Source organism: Bubalus bubalis, chromosome 2 (assembly GCF_019923935.1).
Source record: "Bubalus bubalis isolate 160015118507 breed Murrah chromosome 2, NDDB_SH_1, whole genome shotgun sequence".
Taxonomy (NCBI): domain Eukaryota; kingdom Metazoa; phylum Chordata; class Mammalia; order Artiodactyla; family Bovidae; genus Bubalus; species Bubalus bubalis.
The window spans coordinates 104,619,824-104,645,126 of NC_059158.1; the positions used below are offsets into that span (position 1 = coordinate 104,619,824).

The 25,303-nt window shown below is 38.7% G+C and overlaps 1 protein-coding gene across 8 annotated transcripts in view; it reads left to right on the forward strand.

Annotated features, from left to right (window-relative positions):
- GTDC1 (glycosyltransferase like domain containing 1) overlaps positions 1–25,303 on the forward strand; it is a 453,460-nt gene that overhangs the window by 112,199 nt on the left and 315,958 nt on the right. For 7 of the 8 annotated variants that reach the window (XM_025276812.3, XM_044935732.2, XM_044935731.2 and 4 more), the window contains one exon: positions 5,440–5,643. The exons of the other annotated variant lie outside the window; for it this stretch is intronic. In XM_025276812.3, the coding sequence (XP_025132597.1) occupies positions 5,465–5,643 (179 nt within the window). In that variant the 5' untranslated portion in view covers positions 5,440–5,464. The remainder of the gene's footprint in view (positions 1–5,439; positions 5,644–25,303) is intronic. 8 annotated transcript variants of the gene reach the window in all.

Below are 25,303 nucleotides of genomic sequence, written 5' to 3' on the forward strand. Positions count from 1 at the left end.
TCACTCTTCTAACTGAGCTATTAAAGGGGTGGAAATCTACTATAACTATAATCTTTTTTCCCCTTTTCTATTTTTCAACCTCCCACATGCTTGATGTTCAGTTCTGCTTACTGAGTGTCTTGAATCTGCAGCGGCACCTACACGCACTGCCTCCACAGTGGCTGATGGTTTGCAGATAACTCATGATTCAGACCCATAAGAAACATCTGTAACTGCAGGGCATGATATGTGCTCTAGATTAATCATGGAAAAGGACAGAGTAATGAAGAATCAGAATACTTTTTTTTTTTCCGAATATTAATGTTGCTTTGAGATTATATGAGTGGAATATTCTCTAGAGTGGTTTATATCACCTTCTATCACTTGGGGAAGTATCTCAGGTCATTTTTATAAGAAACTCTTAGAGACCTTTTAAGCATATACACCTTAGTGTGACTAGGTCAGAGGAAATAAAGCAAGATAGTAGATACATGTCATGCAATGCAGTAAGCAAATTAATGTTAAACTGCTTGTATTTTTTCTTGAAAATCTTGATATGATTTTAAAAATTGCCTTTCATTAGTTTCTCTTTTGCTGTCTAGAAGTTTCAATCATTTAAAGGGCAAATGGCTACCATTTTGTTAAACTTTGGAGGCTCTTTATTAATGTACTGTATACAGCATCATACAGGTGAAGTCTACAGACAACCTGAAAAAAATAAGCCGCATAACTCAGTCTCTGAGCTTACTTCTTCCTCACACAATCTGCAGTACTCTCAAATTCATATTTAAAATACAAGCTGCTGAAGAGGAATGGTTAATACCCAATTCAGTTAAGTTCAGTCACTCAGTCATGTCTGACTCTTTGCAACCCCAGGGACTACAGCACACCAGGCTTCCCTGTCCATCACCAGCTCCCGGGGCTTGCTCAGACTCATTTCCATTGAGTCAGTGATGCCATCCAACCAGCTCATCCTCTGTTGTCCCCTTCTCCTTCTGCATTCAGTCTTTCCCAGCATCAGGGTCTTTTGCAAGGAGTCAGTTCTTCCTATCAGGTGGCCAAAGTATTGGAGTTTCAGCTTCAGCATCAGTCCTTAAAATGAACATTAAGGACTGATCTCCTTTAGAATGGACTGGTCAGATTTCCTTGCAGTCCAAGAGACTCTCAAGAGTCTTCTCCAACACCACAGTTAAAAAGCATCAATTCTTCGGTGCTTAGCTTTCTTCACAGTCCAACTCTCACATCCATACATGACCACTGGAAAAACCATAGCTTTGACTAGACGGACCTTTGTTGGCAAAGTAATGTCTCTGCTTTTTAATGTGCTGTCTAGATTGGTCATAGCTTTCCTTCCAAGGAGCAAGCATCTTTTAACTTCATGGCTGCAGTCACCATCTGCAGTGATTTTGGAGGCCAAAAAAATAAAGTCTGCCACTGTTTCCATTGTTTCCCGCATCTATTGGCCATGAAGTGGTAGGACCAGATGCCATGATCTTAGTTTTTTGAATGTTGAGTTTCAAGTCAGCTTTTTACTCTCCTCTTTCACCCTCATCAAGAGACTCTTTGGTTCCTCTTCACTTTCTGCCATAATGGTGGTGTCATCTGCGTCTCTGAAGTTATTGATATTTCTTCTGGCAATCTTGATTCCAGCTTGTGCTTCATCCAGCCCAGAATTTCTCATGATGTACTCTGCATATAAGTTAAATAAGCAGGGTGACAATATACAGCCTTGACGTACTCCTTTCCCAATTTGGAACCAGTCCTTTGTTCCATGTCTGGTCCTAACTGTTGCTTCTTGACCTGCATACAGTTTTCTCAGGAGGCGGGTAAGATGGTCTGATATTCTTACCTTTTTAAGAATTTTCCACAGTTTGTTGTGATCTGCAAAGTCAAAGGCTTTGGTGTAGTCAATAAAGCAGAAGTACATGTTTTTTGGAACTCTCTTGCTTTTTGTGTGGTCCAGCAGATGTTGGCAATTTGATCTCTGGTTCCTCTGCCTTTTCTAAATCCAGCTTGAACATGTAGAATTTCTTAGTTTATGTATTGTTGAAACCTTGCTTGGAGAATTTTGAGCATTACTTTGCCAGCGTGTGACATGAGTGCAATTGTGTGGTAGTTTGAGCATTCTTTGGCATTGCCTTTCTTTGGGATTGGAGTGAAAACTGACCTTTTCCAGTCTTGTGGCCACTGCTGAGTTTTCCAAATTTGCTGGCATAGTGAGTATAGCACTTTCACAGAATCGTCTTTTAGGATTTGAAATAGCTCAGCTGAAATTCCATCACCTCCACTAGCTTTGTTTGTAGTGATGCTTCCTAAGGCCCACTTGTCTTCAGACTCCAGGATGTCTGGCTCTAGGTGAGTGATCACACATCATGGTTCTCTGGGTCATGAAGATCTTTTTTGTATAGTTTTTCTGTGTATTCTTGCCAGCTCCTCTTAATATCTTCTGTATTAGTTAGGTCCATACCATTTCTATCCTTAATTGTGCCCATCTTTGCATGAGATGTTCCCTTGGTATCTCTAATTTTCCTGAAGAGATCTCTAGTCTTTCCCATTTTATTGTTTTCCCCTTTTCTTTACATTGATCACATAGGAAGGCTTTCTTAACTCTCCTTGCTATTCTTTGGAACTCTTCATTCAAATGGGTGTATCTTTCCTTTTCTCCTTTGCCTTTTGCTTCTCTGCTTTTCTCAGCTATTTGTAAGGCCTCCTCAGACAACCATTTTGCCTTTTTCCATTTCTTTTTCTTGAAAATGGTCTTCATCTTTGTCTCCTGTACAATGTCACAAACCTCTGTCCATAGTTCTTCATGTACTCTATCAAATCTAATCCACTGAATCTAACACCCACTGCCTTTCAATTGCCTATTCTCCTTTCCTTGGTGAATAGGGACCTGTGATTGAAAAGAACTGATTTGAAAATGCTGGAGGATTCTATCTTTACTCCTTAAGTTCCCTGGTGGCTCAGACTAAAGAGTCTGCCTGGATGCAAGAGACCCCGAGTTAGATCCCTGAGTTAGGAAAGTCACCTGAAGAAGGGATTGGAACCCACTCCAGTATTCTTGGCCTGGGGAATTCCATGGACAGGGAAGCCTGGTAGGCTACATAGTCCATGGAGTTGCAAAGAATTGGACATGACTGAGTAACTAACACACACACACACACACACACACTGCTGCTGCTGCTGCTAAGTCGCTTTAGTCATGTCTGACTCTGTGCGACCCCAGAGACGGCAGCCCACCCGTCCCTGTGATTTTCCAGGTAAGAACATTGGAGTGGGTTGCCATTTCCTTCTCCAATGCATGAAAGTGAAAAGTGAAAGTGAAGTCATGCAGTCATGTCCGACTCCTAGCGACCCCATGGACTGCAGCCTACCAGGCTCCTCCATCCATGGGGTTTTCCAGGCAAGAGTACTGGAGTGGGGTGCCATTGCCTTCTCCAACACACACACACACACACACCCACACCCAATTGGTTTAGCCTAATAACTGGGAAGGTGGGGGGATTGGTTGTGGTGCAGAGGCTGGGGGTGGAGGTGGGGTGCTGGTTGGGAAGTACCTAATTACTGTTTGTCAGCTACTGTGCTTCAATTTTATCCTCACAACACATTTCTGAGGTTAGTACTATTATCCTCATTTTAGAAAAGGTGAGACTAAGTCCTGCAATGTTAGGTAACTTGTTCAAGATCATACAGCTAGGATGTGACAGAGCTGACCTTTGAACCTGTATCATCCTGACCCAAGGATTCATGCCTTTCCCACATGAGGAACACTGCTTCCTATTTTGCATATAAGTGAAATACGTTTGTATTCTTCCCCCAAAATGCTCGTTGGATGATTTAGATATCAAGAAATAATTTTTCACTTCAGTTATTTCTTTGAGAACCATTTGAGACTTTCTGCTTTGAAATTCAATTTAAGCAGACATTGCCTTGACTGAGCAAGGTAAAGCACAGTTTTCTTAGGATCATCATTGAGTTTTGGGGACTAATAATTTTGTGCAGCAGCATTATTACAGAAAGCAATATGCTGCTTAATGAATGGTGTTTACTTAAGTCATAAAAGAGAATTCAAACGTGGAATATTTTTTAAACAATGTAGTTGTTATACACTGAGTGATATTTCTAGTTTATTTCTTATAGGAAATAGCATGTAATTTGAAATGCATATATAAGTTTTTATATACATACATATATTTTTATTTCACTGAGCACATTAGCAAAAGTCATATTATTAAAGTAAAAAGTTGCTTGACAGCCGGTTCTTTGTGATGAAAATTTTACCACATCTTTAGTAGCAGTGTTACCTATTGCTCTTAATGCTTTTGTTGTTTAAAGAAAGATTGTAGAAACTTTGGTGTTCATAAGCATGTACCTTTACCTTATTTTTTCCATCTTCCTTTGGGGGTGGGATATTGATAATAGTGAGGAAGTGGCCAAGTGTCTCAAGAAATTGTATCCTAAAGATTTTTAACACTAGACAGTTGATATTTGAGTATGAGTGTGTGTTCTTCCAGGGCAGCATCACAAGAGATCTTTAAAGATACAAATAGCAGTGATTCTATTTTATTGTGGGGAAATTGAGTTACACAATAATTAAATAATTGTTCCAAAATTAAACTGAAAAAAAGAAATCAGGAAAAAAAAATAAATAAATATGGATTCATTGGAGGCACTGGTAGCTGATGAATTGATAAATGGATTAACATGAGTGTTCCAGAATCAGAGAATTCCTGAACTGGAATGGGCCATACAAATGAAGGACTCTAGTAGTGGCATTCTTAGTTAGGACATGAGTTCAGTGACTGTCCAAGTCCAGATAGAACTGTAGTCCAAGGTAGTGCTGAGGTTACTGAGTCAGGGTCACAGCCATTCCATCCAGGAAATGAGACATCGCAGTAGGAGGGGACTTTAAACTTCCTGGGGTAGGAGAAGAAACTGAGTCATTTGGAAGTAATCTTAGGACATGAAGAAAACAGAAATCAGAAAAATAAACCATCTTTCTTTCCTCTTATGAACATAAATGGTATAAAAATATTGATTCCCAAATACAAATCTCATGTTACATATTTAAAAAAAAAGTGGAACAAGGGCTTCCCTGGTTGCTCAGTGGTTGGGAGTCCAGCTTCTGGTGCAGGTGGCGTGGGTTTGATCCCATTTTGGGGAACTAAAATCCCGTATGCTGCAGGCCACCTGAGCCCATGTGCCATAACGAGGGAGAAGTCTATATACCTCAATGAAAGATCCCACATGCCACAACTAAGATTTGATGCAGCCAAAAATGAATAAAAATATGTTAAAAGAGGGGAAGATACCATAAAATAAAAAAGAATAAACCTATTTAAAAATGTGTCTGTAAATGATTTTATTTGCTTTCTGGATATAGTATTTGAACATATTTATTTTAAAACAGTTATACATACATATATGTATGTTTGAATTTTTTTTTTTCTTAATATCTAGGATCTGTGAAGGTTTGAAAGGGCCAATGAGTATTCTCATCCTTGAGGCGTTCTATGGTGGGTCCCATAAACAGCTGGTGGATCTGCTTCAAGAAGAGTTAGAAGACTCTGTCCTTTATACCCTGCCTGCAAAGAAATGGCACTGGAGAGCAAGGACATCAGCTTTGTACTTCTCTCAGAATATTCCCACCAGTGAGCATTACAGGTAATTAAAACCCAGGCTGTGTCTCCAGCCTATTTCAAATGCACCTGTTCTAAGGAGCCTGCTACTCTGTTGGCCTCTGTGAGATTTCCTCCAACTGTGTAATTGGTCAGTATGACGACAGTAGCTATTCCTGTAGAGACAGCAGAGCAGCCGGGTACCTTGATATTCTGAGGACACCTGGCTGGTAGGAATGTGGCCTCATTTAGACCCTACATGCCTCTTCTCATTTGTCTTGTCCTTTTACCACATGCACATGTGGGTGTATGATGACAGTTTTTTGGCCTGAGATGAGAGTTGATCTTGTGCATACTTGTTTTTTTTTTTTTTACTTCCATAACCTCTCATGCCTCTTTGAGTGAGTATGCTGTTTTAGGGTATCTGCTCTGTACTAGGAGCTCAGGTTGGAAAGATGGATATGACCAAGATGAATATGACTCTTACAGGTTTTTAAAGACTATTCAGTTAAAGATGGATATGCAAGTGCTATGAGAGTATGAAAAGGGGAGAAGTTGATTTTGACTGTGACAAATTGGAGGTAGCTTTATAGAGTTGGTCACCTTTGCTTACTCTGGAAGGATGAATAGATTTGGGGACACAGACTGGGGACACAGATCTCAGTTTTGAATTTTGCATCGTTAGGCAGTGGGAACTATGGGGACCTATTAGAAAGTCTCATGAGAAAAGCTGAATGGGAACTACCGATTCCATTTTAAGGAAACACGTAGAATGAAATCCCCCTGGAATATCCCTATTGCTGTGTCTCCTGATGGTTAAGTAGTAGATGATTATCCTACTGTGGTTTACATATCCATGTTCTTACCACGCTGGACCCTTCTGTGTAGGGCTGCATTGATGTCGGCAGGAGTGAGGAGTGCCAGACTGATAATGAATGGAGTTCAAGACAGGTTGTTAGAGTGAGGGCACACTGCAAGCTGCAGTGCCCACCTTGGCTTCAGCAGCCGTATCCATCTGCTGCTGCTTGTAGGGTGGAGCAGTGACAAGGGAGAGAGCAGCTTGAGATTTAAATGTAGGTTGCTGTGCTTAGTAGTAATTTGGGGGATTCAGAAAACAGCCCATTTGGTATATGAAAGCCATGCATCACCTCTGAGAATTCAGATTGTCGGATGAAACAGCAGTGAACACTCAAGCCATGTTGCTTGGAATTTAAAGGTAAAAACTGTTTAAGGGCATGTTGAGAATTTTGTATTTTTCTAATCTAAAGTGTATTTTTCCTTACATAATTTAATGTTTTATATTCTGGTGTCACCAAGTGAGTATTGTAGATTCACTAATAGTATTAGAAATTTCAATGCATGTATCAATAAAAAATCTTAAGGGCAATGACAAGCCTATTGCTGTGTTAAGATCTGACTGTTTATAGTTGCTTTCACATCTCATTTAATTGTGTTTTTGCAGCACCATTTGCATTATATTACTTAAGGTCAAGTGATCAGGTTGGCTTTATGGCACATTTTCATTTAACATTACCATTTGATATAATACATTCATATGTACCAAATGATATGATACATTTGTACAGTGATTTGAACATTGAAATGAACCATTTTTCTATCTGCTATTAGGTTTCGTTTTGATTATACAGTATTTCTGAATGGAATTATTATATCACAAATATATGTGTTTGGATAGCATGCAGACAAACACTTCTGTGCGCATGGCTTTCCCACTGTTTGAGGTCTGAAGCATTTGAGGATGAACATCATATTGGTTTTTGAAGCAGTCTTATTTGGGTGGTAGGTTTTTGGAATATGATAATGTATAGCCATAAGCTCCAGATCCTATCAGCGGTATCTGGTCTTTCAAGCTCAACCATTTAAGCTGCAGTTAATGGTACTTATTAACCTAATCAGACTTCACTAAAAGATATACCTCACTAGTCTAACTTACAGTTATATTTGACTAGGGTTAACTTATCTACTCTTTACCAAATAACCTTTTCATTTTTAGAAAAATAGCAGCAGCTTGCAAACTTATACTAAGTTAAAAAAATATGCTCACTCAATTCTAGATTGAAGTGCAAGAATGACATTTTGTTATACCAGATAAATCTAATCTCTCTAGAGACTTTTAAAAATATGAAATCGTCTTGATTTCTGTTTGCTTACTCTTTGTACATTTGTCAAATGAAGTCACCAAAATTCATAAAGATGAAATGAGTAAGCACCAATATTGCATACTAGGCAAAAACTACTCTTAACTAGTAGGAATGTATCTGATGAGAACGACCTGGAATGTAGGTACACAGGTTATTTTTTTTTAACATCTGTTCATGTAGTCATTGTTTTTATAAGCTTGTTATCTGGGTAATATTTTATTAGTAAAAGAATAAATTCCCCAGCCTAATTAATCAGTTCGATTTGCTTTATCTTGACGACGAAAGGAATACATCATGATTCACATTTAGAGCTGTTTAGTTTTTATTACAGATTACAAAAGCTCCGTGGTTAATTTTTCTCAAGAGTAGTTTGGTAATTATTAGGTTATATTAAAGCTTTGCCTTCTGGAAACTTCACAGAATGCAGAAAAATGTTTCTGAGGATGGGCCTCAATTTCATGTTCTGAAATGTATGAGTCATTTGTCCCAGGATCAAGCATTTCTACTTTCTTAAAATATACCTAGAGTAGGCATCAAAGATATTTCATTCTTTTTTCCTTCTTTACTAAAGAAGTATCTTTTCTAAACTGAAAGAATCAGTCTTAACTTAAAATCATTTTTTGTTCACTCTCTGATGCTTGCCATTATATTTTAATTCCGTCTGAGGTATTATAGCAGATACTGATCATTGCCCACTTAACTGCCCTTCTTCCTTGTTGACAGAGTCAGTTTTCTTTGGGGTGGCTAAGTACCCAGCACTTGGGAGTGAAGCTCGACAGACCTGAGTCAGTCGTGATGAGCCCGTTCTCTGGCAGATTGTCCAGGCTTTGCTTTGAAGCTAGTGCTGGATTCTGGCAAATTTTGATTTAAGTAGATGACTTCTGGGGTTTCTTCCAACTCAGTTTTCTTTTTTTTTTTTCGTTTTATAAAAAGGGAAAGCCATCTCCCCTTCCCTGTGTTTGACTGCGGTTATGATCTCTACAACTGGGAGGTGACAGCTGGAGGACACAACACCGGGCTGTCAGCAATGTCTGATGAAGGGCTGCGAGGCTGTAGCTCCTTAGTTCTCTGAAAGCCCTCTCTGTCTAAAGCATGTGGATACATTTTGTAAAATGAAATACATTTCCTTTTAAGTTCATAGCGAGCACAGTGAGAGAGGACCCGTAGAGGGTTGTGGAAATTAGGGTGATCACCTAGCTTTGAAGCTGTTAACAGGTTAACTGAGTTGTTATATGTTACATTCTTGAAATGAAATGTTGGGCAGAGTTAACCTGAATTAGGAAGCTTTCCATATCCTCTTATGGGAACCTCTCCAAGACAAGGGACCAAAAGTAAGGTGACAAACAGTGTTATTGGATGCTATCTTTTGTACCAAGAAAGGAGGTTCTAAGAACAGAGCAGTGGAAGAGTGCACTGGAAATGAATGAAGAGAGTTGCCGGGCGATCAGTGGAGCAGAGGCTGTTGGTGCCCCACCCACTCCCCTCCTCCTTTCTCCTGCCTCGTGCGCCCTGGTCAGCTTCCTGCTGTCAGTCTCGTCAGCCCTTTGCCTGCAGAAGCAGCTGTGGGCAGCATGCCCCAAGCAACCCTCCATCGCCCCTCAGATGAAATCATGCTCAAGTGTGAACACTAGAGAAATCATTAACCAAGATTCCTCCAAACCCTGTAAATCAGGAAATAAAAGCATAATTCTAAATAATTCATGGGTCACAGAAGAAATTATCGTGGATACTAAAAAATAGAACTGAGTCATAGTGAACATACTGCATGTCACAATGTGGGTTGCATCTAAAGTGACAAAGCCACATCGTCTTTAATAGATTTATTATTATTATTGTTATTGTAACTGTGACATTCAGGACTTTCTAAAGCTTATGGCCGGGGGAGGGTAGGGCCCCACTTACTTGAATCTAGGCATAGTACTGGGAGGGAAAAATAAAAATAGCAAAAAATAGTGAAATTGAAAGCACACACACACACACACACACACAAACATATGGGCTTCCCTTGTGGCTCAGTGGTAAATAATTCGCCTGCCAAGCAGGAGATGTGGGTTTGACCTCTGGGTTGGGAAGATCCCCTGTATAAGGAAATGGCAACCCACTCCAGTGTGTTCTTGCCTGGGAAATCCCATTGACAGAGGGGCCTGGTGGGGTCACAAAAGTGTTGGATATGACTCAGTGACTAAACAACAACAACAAATATATATATATATATAAAATGAAGATGAAAAATCTTTCCAGGTTCAAGGGTTGGGAGTAGAGAAAGGTAAAATCATAATGATAATCAGTACCAGTTAGGACTTGTATGGCTACAAGAAACAGAAAACCTACAAAACTGAGCACTTGATGTCATGTAACACAAGTCTGAAAGAGGCAAGGTAGCACTGTATAAACCAACCTGCACGGGGACCCAGTCCCTGTCTGTTAATGGGGAGATGTTTTAGTTGATGTGACAATATCTTTAAAGATTATAATTCCATTCAGATTTTCCATTTCATTTTGAGTAAGGTGTTAACAAGTTATGCTTTTCTAAGAAATTATCCACTTTGTCTAATTTTTCAAATGTATTTATTAACTGTTAGGAGAATTTTCTCATTTGGAGTGTGTCTCTAGCTTTTAGCCGTAGAAGTCACTCATCATTTGAATTTTCCTCTCTTGAGGTTTTCCTTTTTTAAAATTATAGGATAGACTCATGAAGACAGATAACATTCTGGTTTGGGATGCTCAGTACCTGCCATTCCCAAATTATCTTCAAACTGCTATACTGTGAAGTTCTCCACTTGGTTTATAAACGGCGGGAGGTAGCTTCCAGTACTGCCCAGCTCACTGTCCTTATATCATTATCAGTTGCATGCACTTCTTGGGGTTTGGATGATGTTCTGACACTGTGTAAATAATAATGACAGTAGGTGTGATACAGCATCCCATAGTCTGACCCATATGTGACTCTTGCATTTTATGAGAACTGGCTGAGACTTTTCCTCATCACTGTTGCCCAGCCAGCCAGCTTTCATATCCTGTAATGCCTAACTGTGGGATTCTCTCTCTCTCTCTCTCTTTTTTTCCTACCTGTCTGCTCTTGTGTCCAGGCATTGCACACAGCAGCTTTCTAGTATTTGTATGGCACTTAGGGCTTTGTTCACAATATCTCATTTTAGTGACCTTTCCTCTGATTGGCAGTATAAAACCATCTGGACTTGATGTTGAAAATATAACTGACCCAATGCTACAAAAATAGTGTAATACTGAAAATCAAATAACTGGCCATTCAGTCTCTGTTTCACTACTTTTCTCTGGCTTCCCCCTTCTCTCTCTCTCGTTTTCAAAGCCATGCACACATACATGAACGACTAACACTTAAATTACATACTTCATTGCACAACTGGAAATTAACCATATTACGTGCATCCTAAAGGAGAGTTTCCAAACTGTATCTTTTCTGCTTTTCTCTGTGTTTCTTCTTCAGTGCTGTCAAGAAGTAAAATATTCCAGTAGCAGGGGAAAAAAAAGTTTGCTTGTTATGCAGTTCGTAGTTTATTCTCACCGTTGACTGCTAATTCAAAAGTGTTTGTATAGTTAGTAGCATGCATTGTGAACCCACTGTTTCCAAAGAGTTAAGCGCAACAGTGCAACTTCAGATGCATGTTTTTAATACTCCTTCTAGCATATTTTAAAGATAAAATAAAATTTTGCATTTAAGATTCTATATAGCCCCCAGGTAACAGTGCATCTTTATGTACAATATTATTTTAAACAGACCCTTACCTTAAAGACCTGTGGGGTAAATCTTTCATATGTTTAATCTTTTGAAATCTGACAACTGTATTTTAAAAGACAAACTCGATGTTTTATTAAACTTTTACAAAGGAGAGAAAATCATTATTTTTAATGAAGGAAATGGAAAAGGCAAAAAAAAAAAAAAAATTCCCTAAATATCCTTAAGTGGATGAAAAATCATGCTTGTTTAAAAATGTTTTGGCTGTAGAGTAAGGACCTTCATAATTTTGCTTTTAGAAGTAACAGGCTTATTTTTTTATATAACAATTGAAACTGTGAATCGAATCTTAGAGTGCTTCTAATCTAGTTGTTTTTACTTATTTTCATTGTACTTCCACTCCTGACATTTGTTTATTGCAGAAGGTGTTTCTGCTTTATTAAGGTCTTAGTCAATGAAATATGTTTGCGTTAGGAGCTCTATAGGTGAGCACAGAGTTCTGGCATCCTTCCCTTCTCTTAAGCCACCTCTCTTAGGAGAGCTTTCATGCTCACCAACTTCCTTGGAGAAGGGGATGACAGAAGATGGGATGGCTGGATGGCATCATCAACTCAATGGACATGAGTTTGCACAAACTCCGGGAGATAGTGAAGGACAGGGAAGCCAGGCATGCTGCAGTGCATGGGGTCGCAAAGAGTTGGACACAACTGAGTGACTGAAGAACAGCAAGCCGACTTTGGACACATTGTCCTGTTTAGTAAAACCAATTATTCCCCATCTTTCCTTAGTTTATACTTTGTGGTTCTTTCACATGATGGACCTGCCAGCCTCCTGACCAGCCAGCCCACAAGAATAACTGCAGGCAGAAAGCAGGAGGCCTTGTGCTCACAAAAGTGCTGCATGTCTCTTTCATTATCCTATCTTTCTAAAGAACATAATCCTCTATTTTAGTAAATTTTTTTTCCTATAAACAGTCTTTCCTGTGTTTCTCCTTGCTTACTGTCTCATGCTGATCATCACAACTTAATACTCCCTTTTTAGGAGAAATTCCTGTGATTGAATATAAGTAGTTGAGAGAAGGTTGGGGGAAGGATGGTTTGCCCAAAATTTCCCCCAGACTGGTTTTCTTTTGGCTCTTTTCTAAGCATTTTTCCATTTTACCCCCTTCATCAGCATGTATTAAGAATTTATATTAATGTGTATATGTGGAATCTAGAAAAGTGGTACAGATGAACCTATTTTTCTGGGCTCCAAAATCACTGCAGATGGAGATTGCAGCAATGAAATTAAAAGATGCTTGCTCCTTAGAAGGAAAGTTATGACCGACCTAGACAGCATATTAAAAAGCAGAGACATTACTTTACCAACAAAGGTACATCTAGTCAAGGCTATGGTTTTTCCAGTGGTCACGTATGGATGTGAGAGTTGGACTATGAAGAAAGCGGAGTGCCGAAGAATTGATGCTTTTGAACTGTGGTGTTGGAGAAGACTCTTGAGAGTCCCTTGGACTGTAAGGTGATCCAACCAGTCCATCCTAAAGGAAATCAGTGCTGAATATTCATTGGAAGGACTGATGCTGAACAGAAGCTCCAATACTTTGGCCACCTGAGGTGAAGAGCTGACTCATTTGAAAAGACCCTGATGCTGGGAAGGATTGAGGGCAGGAGAAGGGGACGACAGAGGATGAGATGGTTGGATGGCATCATTGACTCGATGGACATGGATTTGGGTGGACTCCGGGAGTTGGTGACGGACAGGGAGACCTGGCGTGCTGCAGTTCATGGGGTCGCAAAGAGTCGGACACGACTGAGCAACTGAACTGAACTGATAGAGACACAGATGCCTATTATGTACATGTAAACATGGGGGTGGGGCATGGGGCAAAGAGGAGGGTGGAACAAATTGGGAAAGTGGCATTGACATATATACACTACCATGCAGAAAATAGATAGCTAGTGGGAAGTTGCTGTATAGCACAGGGAGCTCAGCTTAGTGCTCTGTGATGACCTAGGGGGTTGGTTAGGAATGGATGGTAAATGAGGTCCAAGAAGGAGGGGATATATGTATACATATAGCTGGTTCACTTTGTTGTACAGCAGAAACTAACACAACATTGTAAAGCAAGTATCCTTTATTTAAAAAAAGAAAAAGAGCCAGTGCCTAATCTAATACTGCTGATGGAAAGGCAGGTTTGACAAATGGGGACACACAGTGCTGATACTTAGTAAGCGTTTAGTAAACTCTGTTGATAAAAGACAGTTTAGTGCCTGTATATCCAGTTGCTATACTAAGAGCTTGTATTAAATAATCCCGAATTAAAAACCATCAGTGACTTCCTCTTGCATATATGAGAGTCCAGATTACACCCAGGACTCATAGGGCCCTGCTTGCCTCTGCAACCTCATCTCTCAGCCCCGGCAACTCACTGCTCTGCTGTAGCAGTGACACTGGCCTGTCCTCTTACTCAGAAGCAGCAAGTCTTTCCCGCCTCAGGTCCTGTTGCTCCTTGCCGGTCCCGTAGCTGGGTGCACTAACTCATGCCTGCTCTCCACACCTTTACTTACCTTTCCCATCCTTCCCCTTCTCAGAGAGGCCTTGCCTGATCACCCTGTCTCTACCTCAGCATCCTTTTTTTTCTCTCCACTCTGCAGTTACATTGCATATGATTTGTAATTATTTTCTTTGTTTGATTTTTCCTTTGTTCTGTAAGTCCCATGATGACAAGGGGCATAGTTGTCTTGTTTACCATTTTTATCCCCAGTATTTAATATGCTTCTTAGCAGACAGTAGCTGTTGAGTAAATACGGTTGAATGAATGCTTTCATATCTGTGGTTTTGAAAATACAAAGTATAGTTGCAGTTGGCTTTGCTAATTTGCTGTTTTTTTTTTTTTTTCCTCTGCCTTCAGCACTACTAGAATCCTGTGTCCAGGGATATCATCTCCTACACAGAAACTGCTTAGAAACATTTAAGGGCCTGTGTATTAAGGGCCTCAGTATTATGGGATTAAACTAAAGAATTCCTTATACACTTACTCACTTATTTTTATGGGCTGTATTAATCATACCATGAAATCAGTCATCATTCATTATGTAAATTTTGATAATAAAAAATATAATTTTCTGGAATTTCCCCTGTATAAAAATGTTTCTGGAAAAACAGAAATGTTTCTTAGTTCAGGAAAGTTTATAGAATCTAGAATATGTATGAGATATTTTATAAAATTTCACATTATTGTATTTAAGGCTTTTTAATTTTGTTAGTGGCCACCCAGGAAGAGTGGGCTTTTAATTTATGGTGTGGAAGCTATAAGATAAACAAGAGATTAGAATTTGGCCCAAAGAAGTATTTAGCTTGGCCACCCAATTATTTAAGCATTTTTAATTTTTACTGCTTTTAAGACAGACAGACATTCTTTGTTTTGGTCACAAGTACAACTAGTTACCATTGCTTTATACTGACTTGTTTCTAAATTTATGTTACTTAACTGGTCCATTTAGGCCTTTGTGTTTGTGTCTCTGGTTTATACTCTGTCCAAGAATGCATCTTCAGATAATCTTAAATAAAATATATTTACATGTACATATACATGAAAGTGTTCATTAAAAGACTATAAATCACTCATGTTGGAAAGAAATAATACACTACTGTAGGATAATCAGCACTTCTGGGTTCTAATCCCAACTCTGCCATCAATTAATTGTTTGACCTTGAAAAGTAATTTTTTTAACCTTAAAGTCTTATTTTTTTCCATCTGTAATTAAAGATTTTAGTTTCTTCCATTGAGTTCTGTGATATTATAAATAAGGCATTAAAATCAAGATTAAGATTTAAGGAATTCTAAGACAAAGACAAATTTATTCTCTCATTCAACTTTGTTATCAACCACTGCTTTATTTAATATAGAAATTATTTTCTGTCTTGCTTGTATATCTTCTTGAACATTTTACTTTTATTTTTAGAATTAAGAGGCTTAAGCAATAAGTCTTTCCAGTAGTGCTTATATCTTTTAAGTTGTTCTGATATAACTTATTAGTTGTTTGGATATTCTGTTCCAGCCTCAGGATTTTATGATTATATTTGCTTTTTCAAAGAGAATGTGGCTAACCTTTGTGTTAGCTGTATGTCTTTACAGGGCATAGAACATAATACAGGTACACTAAATACTGAAGATGTTACTATAGACCTTACACAGAACAAACAATCTCTAAAATCTTGGTTTAACATAAACATGTTCTGAGCTAGGAAGAATTGTGGGACATCAGATTGGGAGGATAAGGCAGATTTTGTCTAGTTCATGAGCATTCTTGAATTCAAGGTTAAGAATTTAGAGAGCTTTTGCTTTAGGCTATGAGTATCCCTTGAGGGGGCTTCCCAGCTGGCACTAGTGGTAAAGAACCCACCTGCTAATGCAGGAGAGGTAAGAGACGTGGGATGGATTTATAGGTCAGGAGTATCCCCTGGAGGAGGGCACGGCAACCCATTCCGGTGTTCTTGCCTGGAGAATGCCATGGACAACGGAGCCTGGCAGGCTGTAGTCACAAAGGGTCACAAAGAGCCAGACACGATTGAAGCGACTTAGCTTGCATGCATCCATCCTTTGAAGGCTGTCGTACTCAGGACCCTGTTAGTTGCATATAATACACTCCAATTCAGAATCACTTAAACATAAGGGAAAATGTATTGGCTCATGTAACTGAAAGTCCAGAGTGACTCCAGGCAAAGCTGGATCCAGTGATTCATCAGGCCTCTTGTTTTCTTGACTCTCCTTTCCTCTGGTGTGGCTCTCTCCAAATGGATCTTTCCCAGAGCTGAACTTACCTCTCACCTGCTTAGTTACCCTATCTGAAGGAGTGTACCTCTCTTTTGACAGGTGAAACCAAAGTCCCAGATTGAGTGGAAGGACTTTTTTTTTTTTTTTAAATTGTGTGTTCTTTGAATTTATTACTGTGACAAAGAACATTCAATGTCATGATTGGCCAGACCCAGGCTCACATGGCCACTATGGGGTTGACCTCCTCCAAACCTTTTGAACTGAGTGCAAGAGAGCAAAAGGAAATTGCACTGCTGCTATCTGAAGAAGAGGTAAATCACTCACTGTGATTTTCCTGTTTTGCAGGTAAATCACTCACTGTGGTTTACCTGTTTTGCAGGTAAATCACGGTGAGTACTGCAGTCAAACATGGGAGTGAGGTAAGGAAAACTGTGTACAGGACAATTATTATAGCAGTATAGGATGGAGACCATGGAGGAGGGTAGAGATGGCTATTGGATTCTTAACATCTAAAGTAGAAGTAGATTCTGAATGAGAATAATGATAGTAGGGATGATAAAGGTGAAGGAAATAGTATGAATGAAATTTATATTTGCATTTCACCGGTTTTAAAATTTGTCTAGGAACTAAATTGAAATTTACCCTTATCCTATCTATGAAAAAAAATTTTTATATACAAATTAATTTAGGTAAAATCACAGAGAGCACAAACTACTTTATTATAATTATTTTTTAAATAGCTATGCTAGTTGTAAATCTGGAGAAGGAAACGGCAACCCACTCCAGTGTTTTTACCTGGAGAATCCCAGGGACGGGGGAGCCTGGTGGGCTGTCATCTCTGGGGTCGCACAGAGTTGGACACAACCGAAGCGACTTAGCAGCAGCAGCAGTTGTAAATCATTCATATTTACCCATTAAACTGAATCAGTGGGTTTACTTTGGCAGCATTTTAAGTTATTCCATGTACTTCAATGCAACAAAACTTACTTTTCTTTAAAGAATTAATGTAACACTTAATAAAATTTATAACATATATATATATACACACACACACATAATCAATGAGAAATTCACTACTTGGTATTAACTTCTCAAACTTATCACCCACTCCCCTCAAAAAAAGGAAAAAGTCAGGTATTAAGTGTATCTATGCTGAATCCCAAAGTAGAAATGAATGAGTGAAGCTGTGGTTGTCACTCAACTTGCAGTCAGTTTAGGAAAGCCAGTGTCTTCCTCAGTGGTCTGGATTGGCAAGGCATCTATTTGAAGAACACACACTGTGGGCCAGACACAAATGATAAAAAGATGAATAAGGCAGTATGCTTTAGGAATGGAATTTCTTGGATATAGTGCTATTCCTTTTACTTATTTATTTTCTCCTGTACTCTTTGGACAGTGTTCACTTGAATCAGCCTTTCTAAAGCTGTCAGATACTAATATGTTTCTAGGAAATCTGCACACGTGGTAACCTTTCACTACAATAGTAGATCTGAAAATATAGGGGATTTTTAGCCAGTAGTCTGTTTTTCTGTGTATTGAGATATTTATTTGTATACAAACTGTTTTGGTGATTTTCAGAAAATGAAAGTGGCTAAGAATGTGAACTAGTTTTCTTGTCATTGGCATTTTTGTTTTGACTCCATCATAACCATAAATAAAATGAAAACTTTTTTCATGAAGTCCAATTATATTAAATGCATATATTATTTGTATATGGTGCGTGTCTGTGTGTGTGCGTACCATTTGTATTGTAGAGTTTCTCATTCAGATGTAGTGATTCTTAGCTTTTATTTTGTGACATTGCTGAATGTCTTCAGTTTTCTTAGAGGGGATTTTTAAAACATTTTAAAACAAGGAAACATCAATTGATTTTTATTGAAAAAATACTTCTCTATACCATTTTATAAGAAATTTGTTGCCAGGAATTCAAGCAATTGCTTAGTGCCATTATCACAAAGGTTTGGGAATCCTTGACTCTTGAAACAGGTGGAAATGAAGAGTTTAACTCAGGGGCTCATAAAAAATGATTAGGGGAACTATGTAATCATTTTAGTAGCAGTATTATTTTTTCCAAGTATTTAAAAATACTTAATGACATTCATACTTTATTTGCAGTACTTTTTGGAAAATGTAAGACAAGTAAGAGAAATAGAGGTTAAAAACTGAGATTGTGCTCTGAAATTTGAGTATTGAACATATGAGTAGAGGAAATGGCAACCCACTCCACTGGAGAATTCCATGGACAGAGGGGTTCATGGGGTTGCAAAGAGTCAGACACGATTGAGTGACTGACACTTTCATTTTATGTAAGTAATAATTTTTTTTTTTCTTTTTTGGTCTGATTTTGTTATTTAGAACTGGGAGTAGAAAAAAGAAGACACACATATACATACACACAAGAAGAAGAAACAGTGGCAGTTTTAGATTTGAGGTACCTGAAAAGCATTCAGTCTTGTGGAAACATGATCCTAATATTTGCCTTCTTTCAGTCAGTTTTATTTTAGATAAAATGCTGGCAGATGGTAGTGATCCACTTGAACAGTGTTGAGTTTTCTTTATTTTTTTTTCCCATGGAAAAAAGCTCCCAGAAAACTTTTGTTCTTTAATGTGTTCAACATGCATATACTTTACATGTAATAATTAGTATTAAAAATGCAGTTTCTAATTAGATGTCTAAATCTGAGAGGAGTTGTGGTGAATACCAGCCCCTTAGAATTACTGAAAAAGGAAGTTTTGATAAATAGGGTTTTCTTTTTGGCTGTTGCATCCTTCAGCTTGCTCTGGCCCCAGAAACAAAGGAATTTGCATTATCAGTGTTTAAAAAACTGTAATATTCTAGGATTTCTAATGCCTATTGCCATTTTTGATGATAAACCCTTAAGATATTGATTATATCAAAACTTGGAGAATTCATGACATTTACATTCTGTTATGACCATATTAATAAAAGTTAGTACTTCCGTTATTATGGATTTTTAGTCTTTAGAAGAGCATCAGTAGTTACAGACTTGGTATGTCTTAGGTTTTAGAGAGATGGTAGGAAATCTCTAAAGTAACATCACAACTTGGTTTTGTTTGGTATTTTTGTTTTACATTTTAAAATGTGGGGGGTGATGGGGAAATCCCTTCTTTCCGAATTTATCTATGTGAGTCACCTAAAGCTTTCCCTTTAATATAGTTTAATGAAATAGTGCTATTTGAATCAGTATTTCCACATTTGCAATTCAGAATATTCAGTTTGAAATCATCAGCATTCATTTTCATTTCTGTTTTACTTTTCAGTTTGTTGTACATTTTTTTTTTTTTTCAGCTGCTAAGCATACCAAACCAAGAATGACTTCTTTTTTCATAGACATGGAGCGGCAATTGTTCTCTCACTTATTTTGTCTTGCTGACTAATGTGGTATTTGTTCGCAGCTCCAAACCACAGATGAGACGCTTAGATATTGACTAATCTTGACTTACAAATATTAGCCACACAATGTGAATTCCTTCAGTGTTTGGGCATTCCTAGGAATGTTTGATGGGTTTTGAGTTTCTCTTTGTACCTGTTAGATGAATTATTACGTAGTAGCTGTGAGGGACTTGGGGAGAACCCTGGACTCTTAGAAGTCAGAGCAGCTGAATTCAAAACACAGTTTAGCCACTTAGCTGTTGATGGGCAGATTCATTGTCCTTCTGTGTCTTCATCTGCAAGACAGTGAAAAGAAAAAATAATACTTGTCCATTTATCTTCAGGGTTTGTTATGAGGATCAAGTGAGATAATAAGGTTCAAAGAATATTTTGTAAACTGAAGATGGAATTGTGAAATTAGAATTTGTGCTGTTCTTTTTTGTAACTCATTTGTTCTGAAATTTTCATTTTTAGGTTATTAATCTCTAGCCTTTATTTTCTTTTAAAATGTAAGTAGAAGAGATGGCATGAAATTAATACTTTAATTTAAAAAATTTATGTTTCAGGAATGTTTGGCCCACAGCTACAATACGCTGCTATGTTTGTTCATCAATACAGATGGTTCATAGTGATTGGGGGAAATGATAGTATGGCTATTATTCAGATATTTTTGGTTTCTATTTAATTTATTTCAGTCGTGGCATCAATTTTGAATTATAACTGAACCAGCAGCAATCAACTAAATATTATAGTGGGTGTGTGTCTGCTCAGTTATTTCAGTCATGTCCGACTTCTTAAGACCCTATAGACTGGCCTGCCAGGGTCCTCTGTCCATGGGATTCTCTAGGCAGGAATACTGGAGTGGGTTGCGGTGCCCTCCTACAGAGGATCTTCCCGACCCGTGGATTGAATCCATGTCTCTTAAGGCAGTTGGGTTCTTTACCACTAGTGCCACATGGGAAGCCCATTATAGTGGGTTGTTGTTGTTGTTGAGTCGCTCAGTCATGTCCGACTCTGCAACACCATGGACTGCAGCACACCAGGCTTCCCTGTCCTTTACTATCTCCTGAAGTTTGTTCAAACTCATGTCCATTGAGTGGATGATGCCGTCCAACCATCTCATCCTCTGTTGCCCTCTTCTCCTGCCCTCAATCTTTCCCAGCATCAGGGTCTTTTCCAATGAGTCAGTTCTTCGCATCAGGTGGCCAGTGTTGGAGCCTGAGTTTTGGCATCAGTCCTTCCAATGAGTATTCAGGGTTGATTTCCTTTAGGATTGACTGGTTTGATCTCCTTGCTGTCCAAGGAACTCTCAAGAGTCTTCTTCAGCACCATAGTTTGAAAGCATCAATTCTAATGAATTGAAATAGTGGTCAGATTTGTATTTCTATAATTAGAAAAAGTAAACTAGTACTTCATTGTTTATTCATTTTTTTTCAGCTAACATTTGCTTAATAATTCTTATTTTGTAGGTATTTTCCAAGGTACTTGATTGATTTGAACATATGTAAAAAAATTCTGTGTTTATGAAAAAGGTAAAATGGAAGGTGGCTAAATTAAACCCTTGTCTGTTAAAGACTTTAAAAGAGGAAAAAGGTGTACATTTGTCTCATGGTTCTAAATGTTTGACAATATCTTTTTTTTTTTTTTTAAGAAAAGCAGCTTTTCATACCTGTGAAAAAAATGACTGTAATTTTGTAACACAAAAGTAGTTTTTTCACACATACAGTATCAAGTCTTTGTTTAAACCCCAAAGAATTATGTGAATGTCTGAGCATTCAGAAATTTCACATTAATTTTAATAAAAGAATAACAGCTGAATATCCTAACTGCAAAAAATATTTGTTAAATGGAAATAAATGTTCTAATATGTTTATTTCAAGTTGATGTGAATTTTAGTAAACATAACAAGTTTCTTATTCACAATAGAAATGGCCATTTTAGGTCAGCTGTATCACTGGCTACCATATTAGCGCAGATCATTTAGCTGGAGTATATCTTTAAAACTTATAAATGTGCTTGAAAGCTTTTTATTAGTAGGTAAAAATTTTGAATAGACCTTGTATATATTAGTTTTGCTTTTTTTCCACCCTGTAGAAGTAGACTTTCCTTATTTCTTTCAATATACTTTACCTTTGCTAATTGGAGCTGAAGGTAAAATACGACTGCAGGTGTGTTGGAGAAATCTGTTTGCCGAGCTTATTGCAGAGAAGGTGACCTAACCTGCTCATTTGACTTCCTCTGTGTTTTTAGACATTGTATTTGAATTATTTCTCATACCTGGTAAGAGTTAGTTGTTGTTGAGTCGCTCACTCGTGTCTGACTCTTTGCAACCACATGGACTGCAGCACGCCAGGCTTCCCTGTCCTTCACTGTCTCCCAGAGCTTGCACAGACTCATGTCCATTGAGTCAGTGAAGCCATCCACCATCTCATCCTCTGTTGTTCCCTTCTCCTCCTGCCTTCAATCTTTCCCAGCATCAGGGTCTTTTCTAATGAGTCAGATCTTCACATCAAGTGGCCAAAGTATTGGAGCTTCAGTGTCAGCATCCATCCTTCTAATGAATATTCAGAACTGATTTCCTTTAGGATTGACTGGTTTGATCTCCTTGCAGTCCAAGGGACTCTCAAGAAGAGTCTTCTCCAACACCACAGTTCAAAAGCATCAATTATCCGGCGCTCAGTCTTCGTTATGGTTCAATTCTCACATCCATACATGACTTCTGGAAAGACCATAGCTTGGACTACACGGACCTTTGTCAGCTCAGAGACCTTTTTCTCTGCTTTTTAATATGGGATCTAGGTTGGTCATAGCTTTTCTTCCAAGGAGCAAACGTCTTTTAATTTCATGGCTGCAGTCACCATCTGCAGTGATTTTGGAGCCCAAAAAAATAAAGTCTGTCACTGTTTCCATTGTTTCCCCATCTATTTGCCATTAAATAATTCGACTGGATGCCTTGATCTTAGTTTTTTGAATGTTTAGCTTTAAACCAGCTTTTTCACTCTCTTTTTTCACCTTCATCAAGAGGCTCTTTAGTTCCTCTTTGCTTTTTGCCATAATGGTTTTGTCATTTGCATATCTGAGGTTATTGATATTTCTCCCAGCAATCCTGATTCCAGCTTGTGCTTCATCCAGCCTGGCATTTCACATGATGTACTCTGCATATAAATTAAATAAGCAAGGTGACAATATGCAGCCTTGATTTGTGCTGTGCTTAATAATTCAGTCATATCCAATTCTTTGCGACCCCATGGACTGCAGCCTGCCAGGCTTCTCTGTCCATGGGGATTCTCCAGGCAAGAATACTGGAGTGGGTTGCCATGCTCTCCTCTAGGGGATCTTTCCAACCCAGGGATTGAACCCAGGTCTTTCGCATTGCAGGTGAATTCTTTACCATCTGAGCCGCCAGGGAAACCCAAGGATACTGCAATGGGTATCCCTTCTCAGGGGGTCTTCTTGACCCAGGAATTGAACTGGCGTTTCATGCATTGCAGTTGGAACCTTTACCAGCTGAGCTCCCAGGGATGGATGAAGCACAAGCTAGAGTCAAGATTACCAGGAGAAATATCAACAACCTCAGACATGCAGTTGACACCACCCTAATGACCTTGACTTTCTCCTTTCCCACTTTTGAACCAATCTGTCGTTCCATGTCCAATTCTACTTGTTGCTTCTTGACCTGTACACAGGTTTTGCAGGAGGCAGGTAAGGTGGTCTGGTATTCCCAGCTCTTTAAGAATTATCCACAGTTTGTTGTGATCCACACAGTCAAAGGTTTTAATGTAGTCAATGAAGCAAAAGTAGATGTTTTTCTGAGATTCTCTTGCTTTTTCTATGATCCACTGGATGTTGGCAATTTGACCTCTGGTTCCTCTGCCTTTTCTAAATCCAGCTTGAACATCTGGAATTTCTCTTGAACATCTGGAATTTTATGTACTGTTGAAGCCTAGCTTGGAGAATTTGGAACATTACTTTGCTAGTATGTGAAATCAGTGCAATTGTGAAGTAGTTTGAACATTCTTTAGTACTGCCTTTCTTTGGGCTTGGAATGAAACCTGACCTTTTCAAGTCCTGTGGCCACTGCTGACTTTTCCAAATTTGCTGGCATTTTGAGTGCAGCACTGTCATAGCATCATCTTTTGGGCTTTGAAATAGCTCAGCTGGCCACTAGCTTTGTTCGTCATGATGCTTTATAAGGCCCAGTTGACTTCACATTCCAGGATGTCTGTCTCTAGGTGAGTGATCACACTGTCATGGTTATCTGGGTCATGAAGATCTTTTTATATAGTTCTTTGTGTTCTTGCTACCTCTTCTTAATATCTTCTGCTGCTGTTAGATCCGTACCATTTCTGTCATGTATTGTGCCCATCTTTGCATGAAATATTCCCTTGGAATCTCTAATTTTCTTGAAGTGAACTCTAGTCTTTGGCATTCTGTCGTTTTCTTTTATTTCTTTGTATTGATCACTTAGGAAGGCTTTCTTATCTCTTCTTGCTATTTTTTGGAACTCTGCATTCAGATAGGTATATCTTTCCTTCTCCTTTGCTTTTTGCTTCTTTTCTTTTCTCAGCTATTTGTAAGGCCTCTTCAGACAACCATTTTGCCTTTTTGCATTTCTTTTTCTTGGGGATGGTTTTGATCACCACCTCCTGTACACTGTTACACATCTCTGTCCATAGTTCTTGAGACACTATGTCTATCAGATCTAATCCTTTGAATCTCTTTTATTTCCACTGTATAATCATACGGGATTTGATTTAGGTCATACCTGAATAGCCTAGTGGTTTTCTCTACCTTCCTCAACTTAAGTCTGAATTTGGCAATAAGGAGTTTATGATCTGAGCCACAGTCACCTTGCGGTTTTGTTTTTGCTGACTGTATAGAGCTTCTCCATCTTTGGCTGCAAAGAATATAATCAATCTGATTTTGGTATTGAGCATCTGGTGAGGTTCATGTGTATAGTCGTCTCTTACATTGTTTGAAGAGGGTATTTTCTATGACCAGTGAGTTCTCTTGGCAAAACTGTTAGCCTTTGCCCAGCTTCATTTTGTACTCCAAGGCCAAACTTGCCTGTTACTTCCGATATCTCTCGACTTCCTACTTTTGCATCCCAGTCTGCCAGGGTCCAGCCCCGGCTGATCCAGGGTATTCGAAGCGGGGACGGCGTCAGCGACCTATTTATTTATTCATCAAAGATATAAAGAGTAATAGAATGAGGATAGCTCAGTAGGAAAATTCAGTGGAGAAAAGAGGCTGAGTAGCTTGGTTTACGCGGGAGACCAATAAAACTTCAAGACAAGAAGCTTGCAACACTTACGTAGGCCACAGGCGTCCTTCCGTTCTCCCGAAGGAGAGGAGACACTGAGGCCTCCCTGGTCGGATCTTAGAAGCCCAGGCATAATTAGTAAGCATGGTGGGTTCCGCGCTCCAGATGGAGACTCAGCCAGAGTGAGAGAGAGACATGGGGAGACCAGTCTTTTGAGGAACTGATCCCAATTCTTTATTTTCCATGGTCTACTTTTATACACTGAGATATTATGCAAAAAGTCACGTGGGGTCAGCAGTCCTGACTTTTATCAAAGTCAGGTGCTTCATACAAATGTATACAGAGGTCTTAGGGATGTTACATCATCTTCTGGCCAGGGGGCCTGCTGACAATTTATG